This window comes from Rhipicephalus microplus, chromosome 9, assembly GCF_043290135.1.
Source record: "Rhipicephalus microplus isolate Deutch F79 chromosome 9, USDA_Rmic, whole genome shotgun sequence".
Lineage (NCBI taxonomy): Eukaryota > Metazoa > Arthropoda > Arachnida > Ixodida > Ixodidae > Rhipicephalus > Rhipicephalus microplus.
The window spans coordinates 65595751-65622008 of record NC_134708.1 but is presented as its reverse complement, the minus strand read 5'-3'; the positions used below and the strand labels follow the sequence as shown (position 1 = coordinate 65622008).

Here is a 26258-nt window from a genome sequence, read left to right as displayed (position 1 = left end):
TGTCTAAGGCGTCGCGGTTGCCTTCGCATTTTTTCTGTTTGTGCATTTATCTTAGCTCGTAGAGTCGTGGTTTCACCGGGAGAAGTACGGCGGTGAAGCAAGCTTTCCAGTGACACCAAGCTTTCCGCGAGCGGCGGCGAAGGCGCGGAAGTATCGCGCTCGGAAATGGGCCATTTTCGCGCAGATTTCAGCCAGCTTTTTGCGATCCGCGGTCAGAAAAACATTTTTTAAGCTTACTTTGAGATCGTTTTCGGCGGAAATATTTTTAGATATGATAGAAATGGTGATGCAGAATCCAAATCTGCCCTTATCCAAAATTCGTTTTTTTGCGAGAATTTCGCGATTTGATCCCCGCGTGAACCAGAGCCACCCGCTTAAAGGGTTCCGCAGCCTTCCCCTATCAGTACAGTGGCAACCAGAACAGTGCACCTGCCACTTGTTGATCGCCTCACCGACAGCCGTTCAGGAAATCAAGCACGGGACCTGCTCATACGCAAGAGCTTCGAGTAGTCAAAAACTGCATAAATCTTGACACTCGGCCATACAAACTCTTTTTATGGCTGCTCTGCATGCTTATATGTTTATCAACCATGCATGAAAATAAATATACACTAACATGCTTTCATAATTTTATGAGATATCCCATCATTTATTTATAAATGAGGCACGTTGCATTGCAGCATGCGGAGCTGTTCCTTCTTTAATTCTTTTTCTATCTCCAGTATGTCAATTTCAAATTTTTGCTTTTCAAGCTCATTTTTGTGCTTTGAAAGCTCGAGCTCTCGCACTTAATTTTCGAACTTTCTTCTGTCTTCCCGTTCCCGCATCTTGTAATCGTGGTCCTCTTGCGAAAGCCGGATACGCATTGCGTGCTCTTCTTTCTGCAGTTCTGCACGAATCGCATTTTCCGCGGCCAGTATTTTTTCCAAAACAGTCATTCGTCCCCTGGGTGTCCTGTATGTTTCAGCAGCAACAGTTGCTGCAGGAGTGCTGCTTCCAGCAGCTCCGGTGGCTTGGTGGCTGTTTGCACAACCTTCCACAGAAGTGTTTGCTTCTGCATCAGGCTGTGCTATAGAAGTGCACCTGCTGTCCTCGTCGGCATCTGTGCCTGTTGGCAGCTGTGACGGCTCTACAGGGTTGGCATCTTGCCACAGATCGTCTGCAATAAAGAAAAGATGGCATAATGGTACTAGTGGAGCATTGTCTATAACGCAAACACCTGTACACCACAACATGCAAAGAGGAATTTCTGGGAAATGCAAATCGTTAAATTTTTTAGATAATTATTACGCTTTAAAATGCAAGACACCATACCTTGGCAATCAAAGTCCGCTTCATTTCGACTAACAGTCATAGGCTGCAGCAGCCTCACCACAGGCAGACTTGTGACGGGGGGCTGGTAACCTGTGGCATCCGAATCAAAGGCATTTTCCACCCTTGTCGCCATGTGGGAAGCTATGGATCCAACCAATTCGTAGACAGGAGCCATGGCCGAAGGTGTAGATCCCCCTCCTAATCAGAAATAAAGTTTCATCGCAGAATGAAGCAAGTTTTCTTAAACATCTTGTAAAAAAAAAAAAAAAAAACTCTGCGGTTCCAATGTTCCTCTCTCCTAAGTTGAGTGTAATGTAGTTTACCTGGTTCAACTCAAAGAAAAAAAAATAGCAAAACATTGCAAAGAACAAACATGAGCGCGCTATACGCATTTTTCCTAAAAAAATGAAATGCATCAGTTGTCCACAAATTCATCCTAATAGAGTTCTCGAAAACTGTTTGCACTGATTATGTATGTTATATGCCAACTTCAGGGCAGTTCTTCGAGGAAAATGTGATTTTGAGTACTTATTGTTTTCGCCATGCACTGCAAAACGTAATGGTCATGACTGTTTGCACTCAGTGCTTACATTTCTACCGAATACAAAACATGTTGAAGATCAAAAGTGATCCAGCCATGCATATTATGTTTCGCTTACTAGTTTTGTGGCGCTCTCGCTTCTCTCTTGCAGCTTCTTCTTTCCATTTTTGTTTGAGGTTATTCCAGCATTTATTGAGCTGCACGTGGTCGCGCCGGGTGATTCCGTGGTTCGAATTGAAGCGCTTGGCAATCTCTTTCCATGTTTCATTTTTTTTCGCTATCGACGCAACATCAGTCTTTTTGCACTCGATGATGTGCTTGAACTCTCCTACGAGAGCGATAAGCACAGTCTTTTCGTCTTCGGTGAAGCGGGGTGCCGCATTGCGTGTAGGTGTCTCTTGGGACGATAGCGTACTTTGCTGCGACATCTCGGAGTGAGTAGTTTTTCCTCCTTGACTCGACGATGCCGCTCAGAAAAGTGACGCGGTGGGCCTTGCTTTCCCCAAAAGTCATTTCCTAGCAGACATTCCAGGAATTTTTTTCTCGTTTCATGCAGCCGTGTGAGGTTGCAAAACACGCCAGACATCCATCTGCAGCACAAAGCTACAAAAACTTCACAAAAAAAACTGCTCTTCCTCGTGGTTTCTCCCCTGACTAGAACGAGTTTTTGGGTAGAAACACGAAGGTTTTCTCCGGATTTCCTCGTAGCTATGCATTGTAAAAGGGCAAATAAACCCCTCGTTCACCTCGCAGGCCTGTGCCCTTTTCATTTTTTATTGTTCTTAACAAAGCTTCCAGCAGGCATCCTGAGGCTGACCGCGATCGTGTCCCTCCCCCCCCCCTTCACCTCACTAACATGGAAAACAAATTTTGTCTCATTTTGGTGGAGGCAAAATATCATGGCCTTATACTGGCCCATATCTGTGCACGATAAATAACACCAGGTGGTCGAAATTTCTGGGACTTTCTCATACGGCGTTCCTCATGATAACATCATGGCTTTGGGACGTAAAACCCTCGATTCATAACGCATATGATCTCTGCTGTAATGCCTTCTATTGACAATGCACATGCTAAATAAAAAGTACTTAAATATTACTATTATGACCCTTCCCCCTAGAAAAAAAAAGGACCATAGAAAACCGGGATCGTCATCCGCACTTTTGATCTTCCTAATGAATGTAGTTTAACTTTTAGCATCTCCGATTTGATTTAGCTTTTTTTTTTTTCAGGTCAGCACACCCACAGGGGCATTTACATTGCGTTTTTTTTGTACACTGCGTTGCTTTTTTTTTAATTGATGTATAAATACAACGTAGCCCGCTACAGGCATGTCCATTGGCGAATAGAAAGGCGAGTACGACGAGAAATTGCTATGCTTTCTTAACACTTGCGACCCAGAGAAGTGCGGCTGCATTCGACAGCAAAATACAATGAATGAACACCTGGAGAAATGCGCCCCTTTTCGGCGACCACTGAAACCGGCTGAAAAAGGACGCTTTCCACAAACACTGCGCGTCGCGGCGTGGCGTGCATCATGGGGCGTTATGTGGCGCTCGGTAGCAGTGAAACGACCAAAATATGCTTTTAGCACTTTGAGCAGATATGTATTTCGAAATATACGAACTTTTTTGCTTTGACACGTGCATTACGCGAACAATTTCATTATTAGCCTTGTTACCAGGCCAGCAACGTGTTTCTGCATTGAAGCACATTCTTGGCTTGACCAAGCAAGACAGCGTGAGCATCTATGAAACGCGAAGGCCGACTTGAGCGTTTTCAAGTTCGCTGCTTGCTTCGCGCCGACTTGCTCAAGTCAAGTCGAAGACGCGGCCAAGTAACATCTCTGCATTCGGGGGTTATTGTCTTGAAGGCAAGTCGGTGGCTGGCGTCTTCGGGTCGGCTGCCCTGAATGCTGCCCGGTCAAGGTTAACTTCTGCAATACAGGAGATAGCGACTGCGCCTGAGAAGGCAGCTGCAGCTCAGGAGGTTGTACTACGCCAGGGGACAGCGGCTGCGGCTCGCCAGGTTACAGTATGCTAGGAGACTGCGGCGGCGGCACGGCGGTTTGCTGCTCACCAGGAAACTGCAGCTGTGGTATGGCAGGTTCCAGCACACCAGGAGACTGTGGCTGCGGCACGGCAGGCTGCAGCACACCAGGAGACTATGGCTGGAGCGCGGAAGGTTGTAGCTTGGCCAGCTGCGGGACTGGGGCTGGAGACTGCGGCACAGGTAGCCGCGACTAGCGGCAAACACCCCTCTCGGGAACCCTGGATAGCTTGGAGGCATTTAACATATGGCCGTCTTCAAGCCTTTAAGACGCAGGTCCCTTCTTTTCCAACACTTTAGTTGGTGAGGAGAAAGAGCGGTTGCCCTCAAAGCGAACAAATGGTTTCTTGACACAAACAGTGTCTCCTGCAGCTATCCTAGGCTTCTTGGCAGCTCTCCTTTTATCCGTGTACAGCTTGCTGCTGTGTTGTTGACGGTGGGCCCTACGACGTAGTCGCGCCAACTCTTTAGCCGGTTCTTTAGCGAAAGCTGATGCTGAGAGGCCGACAACATCCAGTCTGATTCAGGGCAGTCTACTATGCAGCAGAATGGCAGGGCAACCCCAGTGGTTGCCTGTAGATTACAAGGTTGCTTGTTGAAGGGGTCATCCTTCAAAAAGTGCAACTTGAACAAAGTTATTGAATGTTCGGCTGAAACGTTCTATTTGTCCATTCGCCTGTGGGTAGTACACTGATGAATACAGCAGTCGGATGGCCCTGTCTTCCAGAAAGCTAATAAGTTCACGTGAAGTGAACTGAGGTCCATTGTCGCAAACAATTTTCTCAGGGTATTCTTCGCGGGCAAAAACACTTGTTAAAAAGTCGCTCACTGTGTTCGTGGATACCTCATGACAAAAATATACCTCTGGCCACTTGGAGTGGTAATCCACAAGCGTTATGGCAGATCTACTGTTGTGAGGTGTGCGCTTGCCTCGAAAAATGGCTTGATTGGAAGGAAGACGCTTTTTCACTTTCTTGAGCTAGTGATTGAGAAGATCTCCAAAAGTAAAAGGTGGACGAATTGGACTTATTAGTCGTTTGGTAGTGCACTAACTGATAAAACATAAAGGAGGGGGACAGGACAAGGTCTGCAGAAAATATCAGCAATGCTGTTTCAACCATTGCATGGCAGCTTCGTCAAGGCTGGACTCTTGGTGCTTGCAGCAGAATAGTTCCCTAATAAGATGAGCTCCAAAGTCTGTCACTGCCAAAGAAAGTCGGTGCCCTTGCTTGTCGAAAATTCTTGATTTTGGTGTTCGGTTTTAAGCCGGTCAAGCTCTTTGTGTATCTTATATGGATCAGTGTTGACTGAGTGGAAGAAAGCATTGATCTTTTCAAATTCCAGGCTGATGGGGGACATGCATGGTTGCAGACCAGGTCATGGATCAATCAAGCTTCATATTTACTTGATGACTGTTTTGCATGGCTAACATAAAGTAAGCCAAATCATAGTCAATAGCTGTAATTTGGTGGCTTCATTACTGAGGCCTGCTGAAGAAGAGACTTCAGATTTCTGGAGCCCCAAGGAGTTGGGGCATGTGGAGTACTGCGTCGTGAGGAGGACAACTAGAGGCTGAGGTCGCCTTCGTTACGCTTGATTGTAACAAAATAAAAAATTGACACAAAGGTAGACAGAGCTTTGTGGCGATACAATGCCAAAAAAATAATAGCTAACAGAAAATACATAAGTGCGCTTTTTTACCACGTGGGTTGACCCTCATGTGCATATAGCTGAGGGCCAAACAAACATTGTGTATCACGGTTACCCAATGGAGACCTTATGCCAACCGAGAGAATGTTTTAAAAACTAGCAACACACTCACAAATAAATCAATAAAAAACACAGGTGAAGATTGTCGCAGCATGAATTTAGAAGCACAAAGAAAAGTTGTACATACAGTGGAATACCGATTTTACGACTTTCTCGGGACTGCGCAAGATCGTCGTATAATGCGGCCATCTTAAAATCCAAACATTAAAACTTATGCCCACCAAAAAAATTTAGCGTGTGAATCAGAGAGAAACTTTAACACAAAGTATCAATAAACATACAGGGCTCTAAAACAAAGTGAAAAGAATAATGCCGTGCAGGTACTAGTTATGATTCATTGAAACAAACCATGAGTGTGCTGCGATCCGCTGGCAGGATTCCCGACAGCCGTAGCGAAACATGGCACCCACACTTTTAAAAAATACGTAAGCTTTTTCTGCATGTTCTTTGAGCCCATCTGCGAAAGCTTCCCCTCAAGCTTGAAAACGTCCTAAAGCACGTCCTCTGTGGTGTCGCATGTACATACGTAGCTCCTGATGCCATCTATGTGCCGTAGTATATTGGCAAATAATGTAGGGGCGGCAGAATCTGCGGCAGCAGCGTCGTCCTCGTCCGACGTCGCAGTAGCGTCGCCACTGAGTTCTTCTGTGACTGCTTCGTCCAGCGACAGTTCACCAAAGGTGGCGACGCTGTCATGAGCCTCCACGAATTCAGCAAGCATCGTAGCCGGGTTCAAACGCTCGAAGTCGTCTTCGTCGATGGCGCTTGAATCCTCGTTTATCGAGGTTATGGAGTCGCCAGCAGTGGAGGCAGTCTCTCGTACGAAGCCACAATGCTTAAATGAGTTAGCAACTGTGGTTTGCGACACTGCGCTCCATGAGCTGGCAATCATGTGCATAGCGTCAAGCACAGAAATCTTCTTTTCCTCCTCGCTGCGCTTCATTGTCGCTAGCTGACGCGGCACAAGGCACTTTCCGTAGCCCTGCTTCACGCACTTGATGATTCTGGCATCCAGCGGCGGCAGACGGCTTGTGCAGTTAAACGGGAGAAACAGCACCTTGATGTTCCGCAGGCAGGTCGTGTCGGGTGGGAGGCATGGTGCGTTATCCATAAAAAGAAGAATTTTTCTCGCCTTCGGACCCATTTTATTGTCTAACTGCTGTAGAAACTTTGTGAATATTGCGGACGTCATCCACGCCTTTTTGTTGAAGTCGTACCTGCAAGGCAGTGTTCACAAATTCCTGAAGTAACGCGGCTTGCCAAATTTTCCTATTACGAGCACCGGCAGCTTTTCAGAACCGTCCTCGTTGGCATAAAACAGGGCTGTCAAGTGCTCTTTACGGCGTGTGCCTTGGCGCCGTGCACGGAGGAAGGAAGGCCCCTCAGATCACCGTCGGCATGGGCGGGCCAGCACCGCCTCCTTCCCCAGTCTCCGCTGCCTCTCAGAGTGCGTTGCGTGTCTGATGGTTCTGTGTTCGAGAAAGCACGCGCATCTCGATAGCGAGTACGCCACATTGTACGGGGAGGTGACGTGCTTGAGAAGACGCTCATGGAGATGTGTCTGCGAGTTGTGGATGCACGACTGCGAGTTCAGATCATTATGCGCATTATTGTACAAGCTCTCGTAACGGGAGCGATGCATTCATTTATCAATGGTGGTTGTTGATAGCAAATGGCCGCTGCACTGCTGAAGGTGTGCGACATCATTTTGAGATGCGCTTTCATGTAAGTCCTAATAATGCAGCATTACATCACATTACATTATATTAAATTCTAATAATTCCCCCCCCCCCCCCCCTTCAACTAAGATGCTACACAAGTTAGCTTTCCCTAGACAAAATTCTTCGAGCGCTTTTGTGTGACGAAAGCAGGAGTGAGATAACCTTTAAAAAGGGGTGAAAAGAATGGGGAAAACCACAACTGCGCCCCTTTACTCCGCTTTCACAGCTGCTAAGAGGGTGAAAGGAAGACGGACGAACGGCAGCTGAAAGCCAAAATGAACCGTTTTTCCGAACGCTCAGCATGCGAAGGGTTGCTCCTACTGGTGCGACAAAAGACACCTGCGGCTATTCTCTTTTGTTCGCCATTTGGTCCACTCGCTTCACATGGATCATCGTGAAACGCGGGTTCAGCGTAAAATGGCATCGGATAATTGAGGTTTCAATGCATTGCGTCTATGGGGCTTTCACTGGCACGGGACAAATCCGTCGTAAAATGCTGGTCGTCGTGAAAGCGAGGGACGTAAAACTGAGATTCCACTGTATAATAGAAGGCTAATAGTAAAAATACTATGGTTTTGCCAGACTGACATGAATACTGGATGAAATTTTTTAAAAGAATACGAAAAAGGCATAATATATATAGACATACACACACAAGACAGGTGCACTTTTTGCTAAAATGCAGAGTGCAGATTGCGAGCAACTTTTCCACTGGAATGTCCATGGTCCCATCTCGCGTGAGTGACAACTTCTTGCCTTTGATGTCGGCAACAGTTTTTGTCTCTAAGAGATCGGTACAAGACAGAGTTGATTAGAGCAGTACACTTGGTACGGTGAAGTCATATATGCTAAATAGAGCTTTTTTTTTTTCACATTTTCTCAATCACTTCCTCTAAATAGTTGATTGCCAAGGTAGGACGGTGGCAGCAGGTTGCAAGCAATAGCTCCAACTGTGCATGTTTTGGGTCATCTGATATGTTCGGCTTCCAGGGTATCGTCTACGGCTATTCTTCAGATGACTTCCTTGACCGTGCCGTCTGGTGCAGTTCTGTAGGTGCTGATTTCGTAGGTCTTGCCTCCTACATCAAGGGCTTTGATCTTGGAGTGCAGCGTGGCACGCACCGCGTCCGTGGCGCTAACCACGATGTTTTGCTGTGCGTTTGTGCAGATAGTGTGCTTGGGCTTCTTCCTTCGTTACTCGAGCCACTGTCCTTACGACCTACATCATAATTGAAGTCTCCGTTGTAGCAACGTTGAGATTGCCACACGGTTTCATGACTATCTTGCTTTCGTCTTTCGGTGTATCTATCGGCATTTGCGCCGCTTTCGTTATCGAAGCTGCATTCTCTTAGCAAAGCGCCAGTGGCCCTCGTCTTGGGTCTAGACTGGCGAGTAAGGCTGGTGGGCACATCATTTTTTTTTGTCAGCCATCATCTGCTTGATACGCTTGCCGCAGGTCAACCAGTCGTCAGCTTCTTCCAGCTTTCTCCGTGAACTGCGATGCACATGCGTCCGCTGAAACTGCCGATGCTCAGTGTTGACGCCCTGTGGTCTTCCATCGACGTGCCCACTTCTATTTCAGATGACATCTTGGTCATACCTATTGCGGAGTTAGGCCTAGCGACCGGGCCCGTAGCTACACTCGGGGTAGGCCTAAGTTAGTCTTGGCGAAAATTCCGCATTGCACCAGAGAAAAGTTCTCATAGATTGGGAAATTCACGTATTGATTGTTTGAAACTGGCACTAGTCAATGCTCCACACCTCCGCGCACACTTTAGTACCAATTTTATCGTGGCAACTGTAAGTTAACACTGTTTTAATTGGCGTAATAGCGGAAGTCGATATGAAGCACGTCCACTCCCATCTACGAAGGCAGCGCTCTCAAAATCACTTAACGTCCACAATGCTACACTTGACTAACCCACTTCGCTTACGCTTGAGCGTTGGCCATGCATCATGTGGGAGATATTCGTCATGACCTAACTGTTGTAGTGTCGGTGGGCGACAGCCGACGACTCATGCTCGACAACTCGAGCGAGACAGGTCGGCCGCCAGCACGGCCCCTTCGATGACATCACAGTCCTCAAGTCGTCACAGCTCATCAGATACCTGATCAAGAATAGCTGAAGGTAGTCGCCGCAACTTAAATGCAATAGGCCTCACCGTGCCTGCGATCGAGCTCTATTTCTTTGTGTATAAGGTTCCAGCTAGTGAGTTCCTCTTCGTTGATGATAATTGAGGACTTGTCGACTGGGGAAGTGGTCCGGGAGTCGGTCGCTCTTGCACTGGCAGCCAGGGCTTCTGCTGTCCTTGTGCTTGTGGTGGTTGCTTTCAGGGTGGTAGCTGCCGGTTGAGAAGACTGGGAAGTGGTTTTGGGGATAGTCCCCCTTGTCCTCGTCTTCTTTGGCATCATGTGGCCATACTCATAGACAGCGCACCGCCGAAGCGAGGACGCTCACTAGATGAAAAATCTGCCGAAATACTCGGAGCGCAAAAAAACATGTGTGCTGTGTTTGATACTTCAAACTGTTGTACAAGACCAATCTCACATACCATATGCCAGTGGCAGTCTTCGTGGTTAGTGCAATATGCTCGTGGACACTGCTTAATCATGCCACTGTGATGCTCAACGATTTGTTCAGCCGGCCGGTTAGAAAGAGTATGCAGATCCTTGATTTCTCAATGTTTGGGGATGTTATGACATAATGTGCTAAGGAGGGGCCTCTTGATGCCACTAGTGATGGCGAAAGATGTTCAATGGTGGCAGAGGACTTGGACCATGCAGTATAGTATTTTTGCACAGGTTGCTGCCCGTAGAAGGAACAGCTTTGGAAACTTTGTAGACTTGTCGATGAATACTACCAAATATAAGGCATAGACGACAAGGGCCAATATTATCAACACTAAGTTGTTCCATAGGTACTGTTGCCCACTAACTGCTCATCAGACCTTTTAGCTTCTTTCTGCAAGCTTTTGTTCGCATATGGCACACCATTGCACATGTAGTAGACTCCTCTTAAACCTAACTCAATGTGGCAGGAAAATTTGTCCATATATGAAAAGCTACATTTAACCAAAGCCCTCATAATTAATGATATACGGCTTTATTTCAGAAGCTCCATTGTACACAATGTACCTGACCGAACAAAAATGTTTTGAAGTATAAAATACGATTGTTGGCTCCCGAGAATAATGTGACTTGTGCTCGACAGCATCATAATCATCACAATCACCAGCTTCACTTGCGGCCAAGTGCTTTCCGATTGTGACGCTCGAGGTCCCCCCATATCCACCTCGTAAATTGCGGGTACGACTAGTACCTCCACTTCCTAAACTAAACATTTGCACGTCCAAAGCAAAGATTCTAATTGGAATAGGCTTAGGAGCAAATGGTTGTTTTGGCCAAGAATCTATTTCTCGTGATGCCAGTCGTTTATCACGTATTGCTAGAATACTATCAGCCATTTTTTATACTCTGCCGACAAATGCTGACAATGGTTGCTCTGACCGAGAGTCTATTTCTTCTGATGCCTTAAGGTTTATCATGTATCGCTGAAACTCGGTCAGACATTCCTGAGTATATGCAACACTATTCCAATTTTGAATATGTTTCTTGCTCATGTTTTTACTGACTGGGAGTACTAGTGTTCAATAAAGAACTTAACGGTGTAATCTGTGACTTAATAATAAGATGTGTCGAAATTTCTCTTTTATTGCTTTGAGAAAAGTTCATAGCATATTAGGTGCTGTTGCAACTGGGGTTTGCGGCACCGGAGATTTGGGATCAAGATGTCGAGACAGGAGGAGGTTGAACTTCGTAGAGAGGGTTTATTTACATTATTTACATGGAACGGGCTCTCTGGCCCGAAACTCTACATTGAAAAAGGCTGTCTATTGAAAAAGCTCCGTGAATTACGATATAAACGCGTGTAAGGGCCGCATTTTTTTTTTTTTTTCAGGAAATGAGGGCGAATTTTCAGGGTGCAGCCCATACACAGAACTTTTTTTTTTGGTGAACTAAAAACAACGTACCAGTTAGCGAACGAAGAGCGTTTATTGCAGTATGCCGCGTGTGCGCTTAATTGTCGTCACTCGACGAGTCCTCTAACTCGGAGTCCGAGATGGTGTGTTGCAGAGCACCATCATTCCACAAACAGTCATCTTCGGTGCCATCCAGGCTGTTGGATATCCCAGTGACCTTAAAACTTATGGACACAATGCCCGTCAACACCGAGCTACACGCCGACTATACCCAACCGAGAACAGTAGCAAGTGGTGCCCTCTTCAGCCGTCCGGTCGGCGTCTGCTCATGGTTGCCGGTTGCCATCCATTCCGTGTAGAGTCTTCGGAATTCAACTTTGAACGGTCGATTCACACTCACATCCAATGGTTGCAAAATTCCTGTGAGGCCGCCTGGAATCAGGGCCATGTCTGTGCCGACACGGCGCAGCTGCTCCTTCACCTTATCGGTAAGGTGGCTGCGGAAACTATCCAACACTAAACATGAATGTTTGGCCAACAAAGCTCTCTGTTCTGCCATACACTTTTCACCCAGTCAAGCACCAAATCATCATTCATCCGCCTCTTCTCTTGGGCTCTAACTATGATGTCCTTGGGGAAAACTTAGTTGGGAATTCTTTTCCTTTTCAAAACAACGTACAGGGGTAGCTTCCACCCGTCCGCGGTCAGACAAAGCATCACGGTGCAGCGTTGGCGCTCAGCGCCGGTGGTCCGCACAGCGACACACTTCTTGCTTTCTACTTCGACTGTGTAGTTCTCGGGAGAGTCAAACCACACAGGAGTTTGATCAGCGTTCGCTATTTGCGACAACAGATAATTGTGCTAATGGCGCAGGCCGATGACATGCTTGTGAAAACTAAGCACCTCGTTGGTATAGTCTTCTGGCAGCCGTTGGCACAGCGTGGTCCTTCACAGAAAGGAGAGTCCCTTCTTTTTCAGAAACCTTCGCACCCAGCCAGCACTAGCCTTGAAATCCCTGGCCGGTACATTTTTCGTACTTGCCAAGGCTAGTGCCTTCATGCGCAGCATGTTCGTAGTGAGTGCAAAACCATCGTGCCGTACCTCAGTCACATAGCGGAGTAACTTCTTTTCCAATCGGGATACTTGCACTGTTTTCCTCGGAAAGCGCGCTTTTTGATGTTGGTGTTCTGCAAGGCTTTCTTCTGAGCGCACCAACGTCGATTACACTTCTCATCAACGTGGAATTTTCTGCCGGCAGTCCGTTTCCCGTGCTCGAGAGCAAACTTGATCACCTTCTACTTATAGCCAGCTGTATAGCTACTCAGCTGCTTGCTTATCGTGCCAAAACGTAAACGTCCCACAGAAAACTAGCTAGAGTCTCAGAGTCATTCAACGGTGCACAAAACTCGAGCACATGGCAGGCTGAACAGCATAATAACCGAGCAACGCACAAATACCAAAGTTGGTGATGCTAATGCTGATATGGATAGCGCGTTTGTATAGAAGTGTCAAAGATAAAATCCCGCTGTAACCTTTAGTTGGCGGGTGTATGAACACTATTGAAAAAACTCAAAACTTTTAGCCAACTTCATGAACATATTAGCATGAAGAACACCAACAAATTATTCTAATGACATACTATATGGTGATGATGATAATTGCATTCTCTAACGCCATCTACTGACACCGCCAAGTAGCTCTCACACGTGCGCGCATTTTGAATACGTATGGGTCAAGGAAAGTGCGAATGCGGCCCTCACATGCAACTTTTTTTTTAATATGTGCTTCTTAAAAAACGGTATGCGGCCCTTATACGCGTGTATACGGTACCCTAAGCAGCCCACGATGGCTGATTAAATACATTCTCTTCTGCCCAGATCCCTAGATCAGGGAACAGGTCCATACGGCACTGCCCGATAACATGTCCCGCAGCACACACGAGTGTCATTATGCTGGCACCGTCCCCAACAAACACACATACAGAAACCAAACACTTGTGTGGTCCCGGCGATGCTGTCTCCTTCGGCGAATCGGTAAATGAGTGCTGTGTGTACTAAAGAAGTATTGCGTCAAGTTAAGAAGCCTTTTCAGGCCCTGTAATGATGGTTTTTGATTTTCTGGCGCGCTCTGATGCGCCGCGCCTGTCCTTCGGCACCGAAGACACCGTTGGACTCGCTGTTGTGTCCATCACCTCGGACGAAGTGCTGGATGCCCGCTCGCGGTTCACGCGTGCAGGCACAGAGGTCTTATAGCTATCTGTCGAGACCGGAGACCCTGGGGCTTCAGGTCCGGAGGCCTGCAAGCCTTTTGGTGGCGGAAGAGCCTGTGCTACTTCCGCTGATGGGGTGAATGGCACTGCCGCTCGTCCACTTTGTATGGTACGTGCGGGCGCCGCGGATTTTGGTGGCACTGCCCCCTTTCGTGCCACCTCCGCAAATGAAGACCTTGCATTAGTAGCAAATGAACGACCTTGCATTAGCGCCTCCCTAAACGAGATGTTTTCATTTACTTTCAGGGTGAGTACTTCTTTCTCATGTTTCCATGTAGGGCATGTGCGAGAGTAAGCGGGGTGTCCACCATCGCAGTTCGCGAAAGTGGACACCCCGCTTGACTGGGGTGCAAGCGGGGTGTCATCTTGCTTGACTGGGGTGCAACGAGTCTGTCCTCTCGCCTCTCGAGTCGACCGCCCATGCTTTGTCAAGCGGCAGTCAAGCAAAGTGTCTCCGAGGGGCCATGCCTGGACATCTGGTGCTGATTTGAGCATCAACGGCTCATCAGTCAGAGACGCACAGCGAGATAGTCTGATGTCCATAATTTATTTATTATTTATTATTTATTTATTACATACTGCCGGCCTCGTATGGAGGTCTTAGGCAGGAGTGGGGCATAAATACACAACACAGAACAAGCTCGAACTATTGAATAGAACTGCACAAACAAAAAAGAAATACATGACTTAGTATTCTGCAAATGAACGACATTGGCAAAATATGCAACAGCAATGAAAGGGAACCAATTGCACGGCAGTTAGTACTCGCATAGCACAAGGTACTCACATTAAGTATTTACATAGTAGAAAGTGTTGCAGGTACTGACATTGTACTTACATAGCACAAAAAGTCAAAGGAAAAAAGAAAAAGAAAGTTTCATCATTTATTCAAACACAGCAAAGTGAAAGTGAGTGCAAGTGAGTACAAGACTTGACGTGACGCTTCGAGCATAGTGGCGATTAAAGAACTTCATATTTGATTGCCTGCAGAAGAGAATCAATGTTGGAACGTTCTACCGCATGAGCAGATAAGGCGTTCCACTCGACGATTGTCCGATGAAAGCAAGAGTACGTAAAAGTCTTTGTTCTGCACTACAGCTCGGCCACCTTTTTTGCGTGAAGAGACCGAGTACAGCGGCTAATGGCAGGTTTTATAAATGCGGATGAATCAACTCGTACCATTTTGTGATAGAACAAATAAAATAACTTTAACCTGTCATGCGTTGTTTCAAGTTTCTCTAGTCCTGCTTTCTGTAGGAGGTGGGACGGGGATGTTTTCCAACTATAACTGTTATAAATGAACCTAACAAATTTTCTTTGGATACTTTCCAGCTTTAGTTTATTAGAGGCTGTCCAGGGATCCCAGGCCGCTGCTGCATACTCCAATATGGGCCTAATAAACGTCCTGTAGGCTAATAGTTTTATTTCCGTTGTTGAGTGACCCAGCGTACGCTGAAGATATCCCAGTTGTCTGTAGGCTTTTTTAGCAATAAACGTTACATGTTCATTCCAGCGCAAATCGGAGGTTATCATTACTCCTAAATACTAATAGCTTTGCACTATGGTTAAAAGTTGATTATTGATGAAGTAGGTAAATTCGAGTGGTTTATTCTTGTGTGTTACAGTCATTGCTACCGTTTTTTTACTATTAACTGTCATCTGCCATGTACAAACCAGTTTGCAATTGCACTTAATGCTTGATTTAGCAGGACCTGATCATTAGAACTAGATACTTCCTGGTATATTACGCAGTCGTCTGCGAATAGCCGAATTTGGACGTCTATGCTCTGAACAATATCATTAATATATAGCAGGAAAAATAGAGGCCCGAGAACAGAGCCCTGCGGAACACCAGATGCCACAGGAGCTGAAGGAGAAGCTGTGCCATCAATGACTACACATTTCCGCCTTGACGAGAGGTACGCAGCAATCCAGACCAAAAGGCGATCATTTTTGAGAATGGGCTTCAGTTTTAATATCAGCTTGGAATGGGATACCCGGTCAAAAGCGTTTTCGAAGTCTAGAAATATTATATCTACCTGATTATGTCTGTCTAATACTAAAGCGAGATCATGTATTGTTAAGACTAGCTGGGTTACTGTAGACATCCCTCTTCGAAATCCATGTTGCCGATGGTCGACCAAATTATTGCTCTCAACAAAGGAAGATATGTGCTTAAATATAATATGTTCAAGCAGCTTCACAGAAGTACATAAAATCGATATAGGCCTGTATGAAGAAGGTGATGATTGGTCGCCTGATTTAGGTATGGGAGCAACCTTAGCAAATCGCCAGTCATCTGGAAGTTCCGCATGAATGAGTGATTTGCGATATAGCAAAGTTAAATACTTCGCGCACAATTCAGCATATTGCACAAAGAAAGCTTTTGGTATTTCATCAATACCAGGAGATTTCTTTGTGTCTAATTTAAGAAGCAACGACAGGACCCCCTCCTCACTAATGAATATGTCATCAATCGACAGTATTTCTTCGAGATGCGAAGTTTTTGGAGCACTGCCATTATCCTGAGTGAACACAGAACAGAAAAATGTTTTAAGTACTTGAGCTATTTCAAGTTTGTCGTCGAGTACTGTGTCACCGGCGGACAGACGCGGCAGAGACTTTTTGCAGTCACAAGTGTCGCCAGAACGTATCAGTGGATGAAAGAAGAAAGTTTTTCAGTGTCACGTTTTGGAAGTGCACTTTTGCTTTTTTCATACAGTTTCCTAGCATAGTGCGTAGCTCAGTAATCTTTTCAGCGTTAGCGTTTGTTGGATGACGTTTGTGCTTAGTTCTCGCCTTTTTAAGCTTACGCCCCACTCAAACGAGGTCCCTCGTCAACCAAGGGTTACAGCTGCGCGCGATCTTTTGTTTTTTTAGCACGAACTGCCTAATGCATCGAGAAACTAGTTCCTTAAAGAAACGCCACATTTGTTCGACGGAGCCATCAGTTGATTCGTACAGAGGGCTGAAGTCGGAGAACGAACTACCAAGTAAATCTAGTACGTTGACGTCACTAGCATGTGTAAACAACGAGATTATACTTCCATTTATTTGAAGTTTCGAGGAAAACTGCATTTCTAAAGTTAAGGATACCATCTTGTGATCAGACATTCCTTCAAAAATATCTATTCTTGGATTCCTCCTTAAAAGCTCATTGGAAACAAGAAAAAGGTCCAAAATAGACTCCTCTGTTCGTTGAGTGCGTGTGGAGGATTTAACTAATTGGGTTCCCGTATTTACTCGAATGTAACGCGACCACGATTGTAACGCGAGGGGTGACTTTTCAGTGCGGAAAAAAAAAACACGAATGTAACGCGAGTAAAGCGGGGGAAAAAAGTACCTTTATTTGCTGCACATGGTAGTGGCAAAGACATCCCAGTTTCTAAATATAAAGTGAGTTTTGTTCATTCGTCGCTTTCATCGCCGGTGGTCGAGCCCTCATTGTCACTATCTTCCTCCCAGATGAGGTCATCCTCCGTGCCATCCATATTGTTCGATATACAGCACTTTTTAAACGCGCGAACTATCATGTCGTGCGGCAGCCCGCACCAAGTGGCGGACACCCACTCGGCAATCTTCGCGGCACTAGGTCGCTTTATCCTACCCGTAGGTGTCAAAGGCCGATCTTCTCGCATCCATTCTCCGTACAGCTGCCGCATTCTATCCTTAAATGGTTTGTTCAGGCAGACATCTAATGGCTGCAGCACGGACGTCTCACCTCCGGGAATAACAGCGAGCTGTGTCTGAGTTTCTCGCATCAGATTCTTCACTTTGGCCGTCAGGTGACTGCGAAATGAGTCGAGAACTAGGATGGAGGCGGGGTGGAGGAGCGCACCTGGCCGTAGGCACCACACAGTCTTGACCCAGTCAAGCATAAGCGCAGTGTCCATCCAACCTTTCTCTTGGCAGCGAACAATCACATCCCTGGGGAACAGCTCCTTCGGGATGGTTTTGCACCGGAAAATGATGTATGGTGGCAACTTGCGCCCATCCGCCAAGCAGGCTAGCATCACGGTTAGCCGCGTCTTCTCGTTGCCTGTTGTCCTTATGCGAACTTGGGGGGCACCTGTTTCGCTGACTGTCCTTGACATAGGCATGTCCAAGAAAACGGGAGTCTGGTCTGCGTTGCCAATGTGCCCCAACGGCATTTGCGACGAGCGGCGCAGGTCGAGCACATAGCGCTGAAAATCCACTAGCTTCGCTTCGCAATCTGCTGGTAGCTTCTGCCTTATCGACGTTGTTCGCCGGAGGGAAAATCCATTTCTTCGCATGAACTTTTGTGTCCATCTACGTGAAGCCTTAAAGTTCTCCCGCGGGGTCCCCATCTCTCGAGCTACGTCACGGTCTTTCCACTGAATCAGCTCAACGTTGACCCCCAATAGGCAATTTCACTGCTCAATCACGAACTCCGCCACTTTTTTTTCGAGTTCTGTGTGACGGCCACAACGAGGTCCACGGAAGCCTTTTCGGCCGGGCTCACTCTTGAAGAGCGCTTCACGCTGGAGTCTCCACCCACGGATAGTAGATTCCGCCACATCTAGCCGTTGAGCCGCGGCTGAGTTCCCGATTTCCTCAGCCATCAGTATTGCACTTCTCTTAAAGCGGGCATCGTACTGAACTCGTCGCGCTGCCATTTGCTCGAGCCGAAGTCGCGGAAGCACAAAGGAAATGAACCGCCCGCAAAACACGTCGCGAACAATAGGATTGGATTGGATTCGATGTTGCCAGCGTGCATATGTTGCCAGCACAAGGTTGAAAGATCGCTAGGTTTGTCGTAGCCATTTTAAGGAACCAGTGGGGCGGCACCGCCAAAGCACGATTTGAGGTGCTTCGATTATAACGCGGACCCCCAAATCACTTCAGAGAGATTTTGAAAAAAACTCGCGTTACATTCGAGTAAATACGGTAAGTTGTGCAAGATAACGAGGTCAACGAATGGTTGGGACGCGTCAGTAAGAGCTTCTGGGAAATAGTCTGACCTATTAATTGCTGGTAAGTTGAAATCACCCGGGAGTAACAGGTTGCCGGAATGAATAGTGTTCAAACACAAGAACTCGTTTAGGTTTTCAGCAAAGGAACTATCACAGCTCGATGGGCGGTATATACCCACAACAATCAGATTGCATTCTTCAAGGAATAGTTTAAGCACAACACTTTCAAAGCCCGACACATTCGGTAATCTGGACGCCCGCAGTGATTCCTTGAGAAAAATAGCGACTCCGCCTCCCCTACCGTCACGATTATTGCGGTAGATTCTAAAGCCCTTTGATAATAACCAAGGAGGTTTAAAAAAACTTCTGGAGTGGAGGTCCCCTATTCACGCCTACGCAAGCGGGTGAAGCCGGGGAAACCGGTTGGCGGCCATCTTGCTCCAGGCAAGAGAGAGCACAGACAACGTATCCAGAGCGCTTCCGTGGCGGCTTTTTCGAATGAAACGGGGCACTTAGTGTAATTAATTTCACTCGCATTTTTTTCTTCGTGTTAGATAAACAAGATCTGTACAAAGCCGTCAGTTACGATATTACACGTGAGCCGTACGTGATTACGTATTAGCGAATATGCATTACAACGGTTAGCTGCTGTAAGTGCGGATTCGCTTGAAATTCTCGAAATGAGGCTCACGGTGGAAGCAACACAGGGGTATATGAGTTTTTATTCATTCAAGGCTTTATACAATTTCCAAAAGCACATACAATAAAACAGAAACAATTCACACGAAAACGGCCTGATTCCCAAAACGCAGGTTATATCAGGCAACTCTATAACAACACACTAAAATTGCAACAAATATAGAATATACCAGCTCCTCCGCTTTGTTCAACGCTGGTTCTCATCTGTACCTTACAGATTTTGAAATATAATAGTCCTTGTCAGCTGGGTTCGTACCCCACTGCGCGAGTTCTTGCGGTTGATTTCTTTGGAAATGTGGTGAAGCCTGATTGTTATATACAGGTTGGCAATCTTTTTCGCCAAAACGTAGATGTGATTGTCGAGTGGATCGCAGTCCAACAGATGAGGCTCTAACTCAGAAAATAATGCTTGTTCAAACACCTCCGTTAACACCTCTACAATGAGGCGATCACTGTTTGCATGCAACGATTTTAGGTCCTTACATTGAACCTGTAGGGCACGAAGTCCTTTCTCCACAGTGTGGCAGATCTTCAAGACGTCTTTCGATGGCGCCACCAGACCACCGTTTGTTTTCACAGCTGTTAGTGGTGGCAGCTCACTAGAGAGCAGTGCAGAGCAGCATTCATCGCAAGATGTGCCACCATAGACTTTCCGTGCCACAAATCCTGCTATATAAGGCACTACTGCGCCGACAACAGGCGAAAGGCTTGTGGGGAAGTCCACTCGCTGGGTGCAATCGTTATCATCGTTGGGTGGCTGCAACAGTGATGATCGTCTTAATGACGCCAGAGACGTTGGTGACTCAACAAGGCTTACGTCGCTTGAGGGACAGAGAACAGTCACAATATCCCGAGAACAGTTTCCAGCCTCTGATGATGCGACCTCTGTTCTAATAAAAAGACGCTTGTAGGCAGCTGTAAACTGGCAGGCAGTGGGGTTGTTGTTATAGCCGCCCTTTCCTCTTACGCAACCAAAAAATGTTTCCAGGTGGTCTTGAGACATTTTGTGGGTGAGCAAGTACTGCAGCTTCCCTGTTGCCACAAGCCTATCGAAGAGTGCTGTGACACTGCGCATACAGATCAGGAGTCCCACAAATCCGGTTTTCTTGAGGCTCTCGATCACTGGTTTTTCTTTTGCGTCCTTGAGTTTTGTTATGTACAATTCAGCCTTCTCAAAAAAGGTCCTCATGGACGCCTCATTTGCCTTTCGCAGAGCTGCCTTGTACGACCTGCCAAACAGGTTTCTTGAGTTGAGGACATCAAAAAGACGGTCAAACATTCGTATGAATTCAGCCGTAGCATGTGCGCCTTTGAATTGCGGAAGCTTCAACGTGGACTCGCAAAAGTCGAGTGCGTCTGCCACAGATGAACTGAGCGTTTGCACGGCAAGGCGAACTTTCATCTTTTGTTTTGCCCACTCAATATGAGCTCTTGTCAGCCTGTTCCCTAAGTGTAGTCCCTCATCCCGTTGCAACTTCTCGAGTTCTTTAATAAAGGACCACCTGACTTCTGATCCATTCAGGTCAACAAGGTGGCCTACAGACCCTAGGCAGTTTCGGATAAGCTTTAGCATGTGACATGCATCTAGAATTACAGACACCTTGTTTGGAGAATCTGTTTGTTCTGTTGAACTGTTAAAGCTTGTGTCAAATTTAGGGGAGCTGTACTTGAGATCAGCCCCTAGGCACCGAGCCATAGTGAAGTTCGAGGCGGCACCATCAAATGTTAATGATGCTACTTCAACATCTATTGACGAGAGTCTCGACAGACATTCTTGTGTTAGTGCAGCTCTTTCAGATCCAGAAAAAGACTCGATGAAGAAATACCCCAGAGGTATCTTTAGTCGCATATTCATGCCGACCAGCATAAAAACGCAGACATTTGTCGCTTCGGGCAGGCTATCATCGGAGATACCTGTTCCAAGATCGATGTAGCCTACCACTTTCTTCCCAACAAGCTGAACATGTTTTTTGATGGCCATGTCATCCATCATGAGTGCTGCGATCAGGGGCTTGTCCTGGCTTTTGGCTAAATTTTTAATAAAATCAAAAGCCTCAGAGGTAAAACCCGGATCGCCATTTACAGATTTGTACCACTCACGCAACGTACGTTGCGAAGGCAAAGCGTTGTTAAATTTTGACCGCACATACTCATACGCTGCCGCAGAGTAGTAGTGCAGAGTGAGTGCGAATGCACGTAGCTCTGGGGGGTACATCTTGTTTGTTTTTTCATGGGATCGGACAAGAAGCTGTTGAATTTCAGGCGATAAAGTTGCTTCAAAGACCTCAAGGCCTTTTTCTGACAAAAGTTTCCTCTCTTTTAGCTCCTTGATCAAATTTTCTGACGCATCACACCGCTTGCTTAGCCTTCTTTTGGATTGCTGCAGTGTCTTAACTTTCTTCTTTAGTTGGAGAACCTCTTGTGCAGACTTCTCTGCCTTGGAACGGTACCAATCCTTCGCCGGCGAAGAAGGCTCAGATGGCATTTCAACCGCTGCCTCAGCACTGACGACAGGTGACAGCGCAGTCCGACACTTAGGGGCCTCTCGCTTTCTTTTCGCCTGCAAGAAAAAAAAAATCAGTTATGCTCCAAAGTTCAGAAGCCGGGTATAATGGTCCCCCCCACTGCTTAGACTGACTAGAAACGGGATTACTACCTCGGGGATCTTTTTATAGTTTCGGTGCGGAAGTTTAGCGTGCTCGTATTTATGCACGCACAGTGAAAAAAAAAAAAAAAAAGTTGGACAAGTAAGTGTATGTGACGTGCGCTTTGTCAGAGAGTGGTGTGATTTTGAACAGCACGTAGGAAACGAGAAACTGTGCCTACACATTCGGAAATCTATAGCCTATTTACCGTAACGAAAATGTACATTCGTGATGGTACTCACTGGTTTCTGGAGATGCGCAGGGAACGCAGGAAAAATGGTAGGAATGCTCCCTGGTCGCAGTCTGGTCGTTTGGCCCGTCCTGTCAAAGCAGTTGGCTTCAAAGTGCTCCGAGCAGAGAACGTCCGCATTCTTAGGCTCCCAGCCATCCCTCCGAACAGCACGCTGCCACGCGTCACGCAGCGTCTTGTCTTTCGGAAACCTGCGGTACCACACGCACAAAATAGGTTATTCAACTTCTACTCGCCAGCTGAAAAATGCTAATGAAAGTAAGTTTTCAGCTGAAACCGCGCTTCTCGAATGAGGTAGCGCGCCGAAGGAGACAAGCGATTGAAAGCGCTTTTTCCCGTGTACTTACACGTGAAAAGTGATTCCTGGCTTCTGCTTCGCACGATTAGTGCAGCCGAAGGCGACACACGAGCTCACCATAACGTCCGGAATCGTGTCAACTTCCTTTAGAACTGCACAAAATCCGCACAGAACAAAAGAACGAGGGACAAACGCGACAGCTGTTGTTCAGTGGCGCGAACGGCGGGGGCCCAAACGACCGATGGCACGTTTTTTGCCTGGAGCAACATGGCGGCCGTCGGCGTCACCAGAGGGCAGGCGCTTCCACTCCAGAAGTTTTTTTTAAACCTCCTTGGTAATAACTCTCGTGGTCACTGACATCTTGATGGAGCCAGGTTTCGGTAACAACTATGATCTGCGGATTGTGTGCCATAAAAAATACTTTCGAAATCGGCTAACTTGTTAAGACTGCTACGAGCATTGATATTTAGGCAACGGATACTTTTCCTGCAAACTCTACTAGTTCACCAATTGCGCCTAAGCCTACTCGTGCTCTTAACGTCAGAAGCAGAAGACGCCTTATCTGTAAGAATAGGAACCCTCTTGTTTAGGCTGCTATCCCATCGAAACAGAGTGCCATCGATGTTTACCTTGTCATATGTGAATCTCACTTTTTTTCCCTCGCTTCTCTCTTTCGCAGCACTATCCCACAACGGCTTGCACAGTATCCTAGTGGCAGTAGAAAAATCTTCACTGACTAAAAGGTTCTGGCCTTTAAGCTTGTGGCAATTTCTTAAAACATTTATTTTTTCGCAGTAGTCAATGAACTTTAGGACAACCGGTCGCGATTTGTTTGCTCGTCCTCGTCCTATAAATTCGCTCAACAGATTTCACTTCGACATTTAGTGTCGTCGCAAATAAGTCATCAACCACATTCGCCAAAAGCGATTATGGCGCTTCACTCGCCACCTCTGGAAGGCCAAGTACAAGATGATTATTGCGACGGCTTCTGTCGTCTAGGTCAACGAGTTTCATTTCCAAGTTACGAATGCTTTTTTCAAGTCCCGTGATTCTCGCACCAAATTCTTTTAGCGTTGACATAGACGCCTCAACCTTTTGTAATTTATATTCATTTACGTCCAGCCTATTTTGCATGAGCTTTTGGCCCTCCAGAAGTTGTTGAAGCAGATCATTGGTGTTGGGTCCCGGATTTAATTCCACATCCCCACAAAGCATAAGCAAAGAGAAAAGAATGCCCTTTGCATACGAACAAAACACACAGACACTGTAGAGCACGTCAGCTGGAGCAGACAGCGGTCACTAGACCTAATATATGCATGTTTTTTACTAACCTGCATAAAAAGCAGAAAAGGATTCATGGTGATGTTGACTGGTGGCCAGCTGACGTGCCCACTGAAAGAATTCCAGCAGAGTCATCTTCTTATGAAGGGAGCCGACGATGTCGCAGGGGGTGGTGGTATCCAGTCAGATGACTGAAGCTTGTGCTCGAGTGCTTGTGTGCACCGTTCGAACCGATGCGCAGGAAAGACGGAACACACGGAATCACCGCCTGCACCGATCGTCACCGCCATTCCAAGAAAGAAAGTCTGCATAAAAAGCAGAAAAGGATTCATGGTGATATTGATTGGCAGCCAGCTGACGTGCCCACGTGTCGCATCTCTCAATCAGTGGAAGCTCGGCATTGTCGCTTTTACCCGGGCACGAAGACGCCACGTGTCGCATCTCAGCGCGGACAGCGGTGCTCCATAGAGTAATTTCAGCCACGCAGCGTCCAGCACATGGAAACAGCAGGGTGTCTTGGCGCTGCTTCTTATCTCTACAAAATGAGGCGGCTGCCTTCTGTTCTGGCGGCCGCGGCAAAAGGGCGGCCCGCCAAACGCAACAGTGCCCTGACAACTCTTATGATGGCGAGGGAAATTTTTCTCGAATCTGCCGGACTGCACGTGATAGTAGTGCTTTCCAATTGTGAGGCTTAAGGTAACCCCATATCCACCTCGTGAGCGGCCCGTGCGACTAGTACCTCCACTTCCTGAAATAATTAATTTTTCAAAATGGCATACGCTCCCAGGTACTGACTGAGCCCAATGCTGCTTAGCTTCGGTGATTGGACGGGAACCGGCGCATTCAGCATGGTATGGTTGATGGTATCAACTTCGAGAAGTAAACAGTTTTTGAGTTTTTAAGAATCGAAATGTGCTTAAGAACGAGTGATTGTTCTGGCCAATAATCTATTTCTTCTTATGTCACAGGTTTATCACATATTGCTAGAACACTATTGGCGATTCCATATACTCGGTCAGAACAAATGGTTGTTCTGACCGAGAATCTATTTCTTCTGATGTCAGTTGTTTATCATGTATCACTGAAACTCTGTCAGCCATTCCTGTCAGCCATTTCTCAGTTTATGAAACACTGTTCCAATTTTTAAAATATTAGTTGCTGATGTTTTTAGAGGCACTGGGTGTAAAAGTGTTCAGTGAAAAACTTGAAAGTATAGTCTGTGATTTAATATTGGTATTTTGTTTATATGCAACACTTAGTTGTAGCACACAAGACTGAGGCCAAGCCAAGTGAGTGATGTTTTTTTGGCACCGTCCTTTCTGGCGCATTTTGAAATCCAAGACAGTGAAAAACAAGCATAGAAAGTTCACTCTCGGGTAAACCAACCAGGGCGAGAAACAGAAAATCTCTTGCATACTGTCAAGCTCTCGCCCTTAAACTATGTTTCCATGTCTTGAATATCACTTCTAGAAATATTATGAAATAAAAAGATGAATAAATGTAAATAGGGTTGTTGGCAGCCTACTGGTGGAAACTTACAAAACAGTTACTATCTTTGTTCAAGCAGAACATCACTTAACACTTGGAAGAAGAAACCTGTGTGTACCAGCCTTAGCATGCGTTTCAGTGGTTCAGCCTTGTATTTCTGCTGTCTCTTCACATGTCCTGGGGGAGATTTAAGCACACTGTCTTGAGTGGCATGACACTTTCAATAGAAGGATGCCCTGTTGGTCACTTGTTGAGCAAGATAAGATTCGTTGCGAGCTCAGAGAATACTTCTCTCAAGGATGTGGGCCGTGATTTCATTCTCTTGTGCATGAGTCATGTATTAACGGCAGTCATGTTCAGCCTGCGCCAAAATAAGTACACATACCAGTGTTTTGACCTTATAGAAAAACGATACGAGAAGCACATTTTCTCAAGAAGGTCCACGCTACCTGTCGACCTGTTATAGACAGGAATTATTGCTGGACAGCCAAGAAAGATATGCCTTTTTCCCCCGGTGTCGCATCTTCTGACGGAGGTAACTGGGTTTGCACCAGTGCAGTTCGAAAGGAGATTGCACTGTGGTGGTCGTGCCATTTCACTGCCACCATTGTCTTTTTTATCGCAACAGACGACTTAGGGGTCACAGGTGTTCGAGCTCGCTTTGTCAATTTTTCATTCATCGAATTGCCGCAATTGAGTCAGTTTCTCGGAGGGTGCCAATATAAGAGATCCCCATTTTTGTAAGTTCTTTGGCAAGATGGGGGCCAGTGAAGAAGCTGTCGGCGACAGCTAGATTGCCATCTCACTTTGGGAGACTGGAACACAGCTGGTGCACAGTGCCAGCTCCCAAGCAAAGTTGGTAGCCATCTTAGTTACCATAAAAAAAACCTTGTTGCAGCGCTGCTGGACATTAAAATTATAGTGAAGACCTGACTCGCCTGAGCGGGCCCAAATTTTCAGGCCACATTTACATTTACTCTTCGGTTTATTAGGCATGTATTGACTGATGTGACAGCAC

At 46.4% G+C, this 26258-nt stretch overlaps 1 protein-coding gene across 1 annotated transcript; it reads right to left on the bottom strand.

The window, feature by feature from the left end:
- Nucleotides 1–52: 52 nt before the first annotated feature.
- On the bottom strand, nucleotides 53–23932 carry LOC142771856 (uncharacterized). The gene is made up of 3 exons (XM_075873765.1): nucleotides 23803–23932; nucleotides 1315–1512; nucleotides 53–1159 (listed from the first exon to the last, which is right to left on the bottom strand). The coding sequence occupies exons 1-3, from the start codon at nucleotides 23885–23887 to the stop codon at nucleotides 789–791; spliced, it is 654 nt and encodes a 217-aa protein (XP_075729880.1). The 5' UTR covers nucleotides 23888–23932; the 3' UTR covers nucleotides 53–788.
- Nucleotides 23933–26258: the final 2326 nt, after the last annotated feature.

Coding starts and splice junctions, on each gene's coding strand:
- LOC142771856 (XM_075873765.1), bottom strand. CDS start 23,887: ATGACTCTGCTGGAATTCTTTCAGTGGGCACGTCAGCTGGCCACCAGT. Junction 1,513..23,802: donor CTTTTCTGCTTTTTATGCAG/GTTAGTAAAAAA, acceptor ATTTCTGATTAG/GAGGGGGATCTACACCTTCG. Junction 1,160..1,314: donor AGCGGACTTTGATTGCCAAG/GTATGGTGTCTT, acceptor TCTTTATTGCAG/ACGATCTGTGGCAAGATGCC.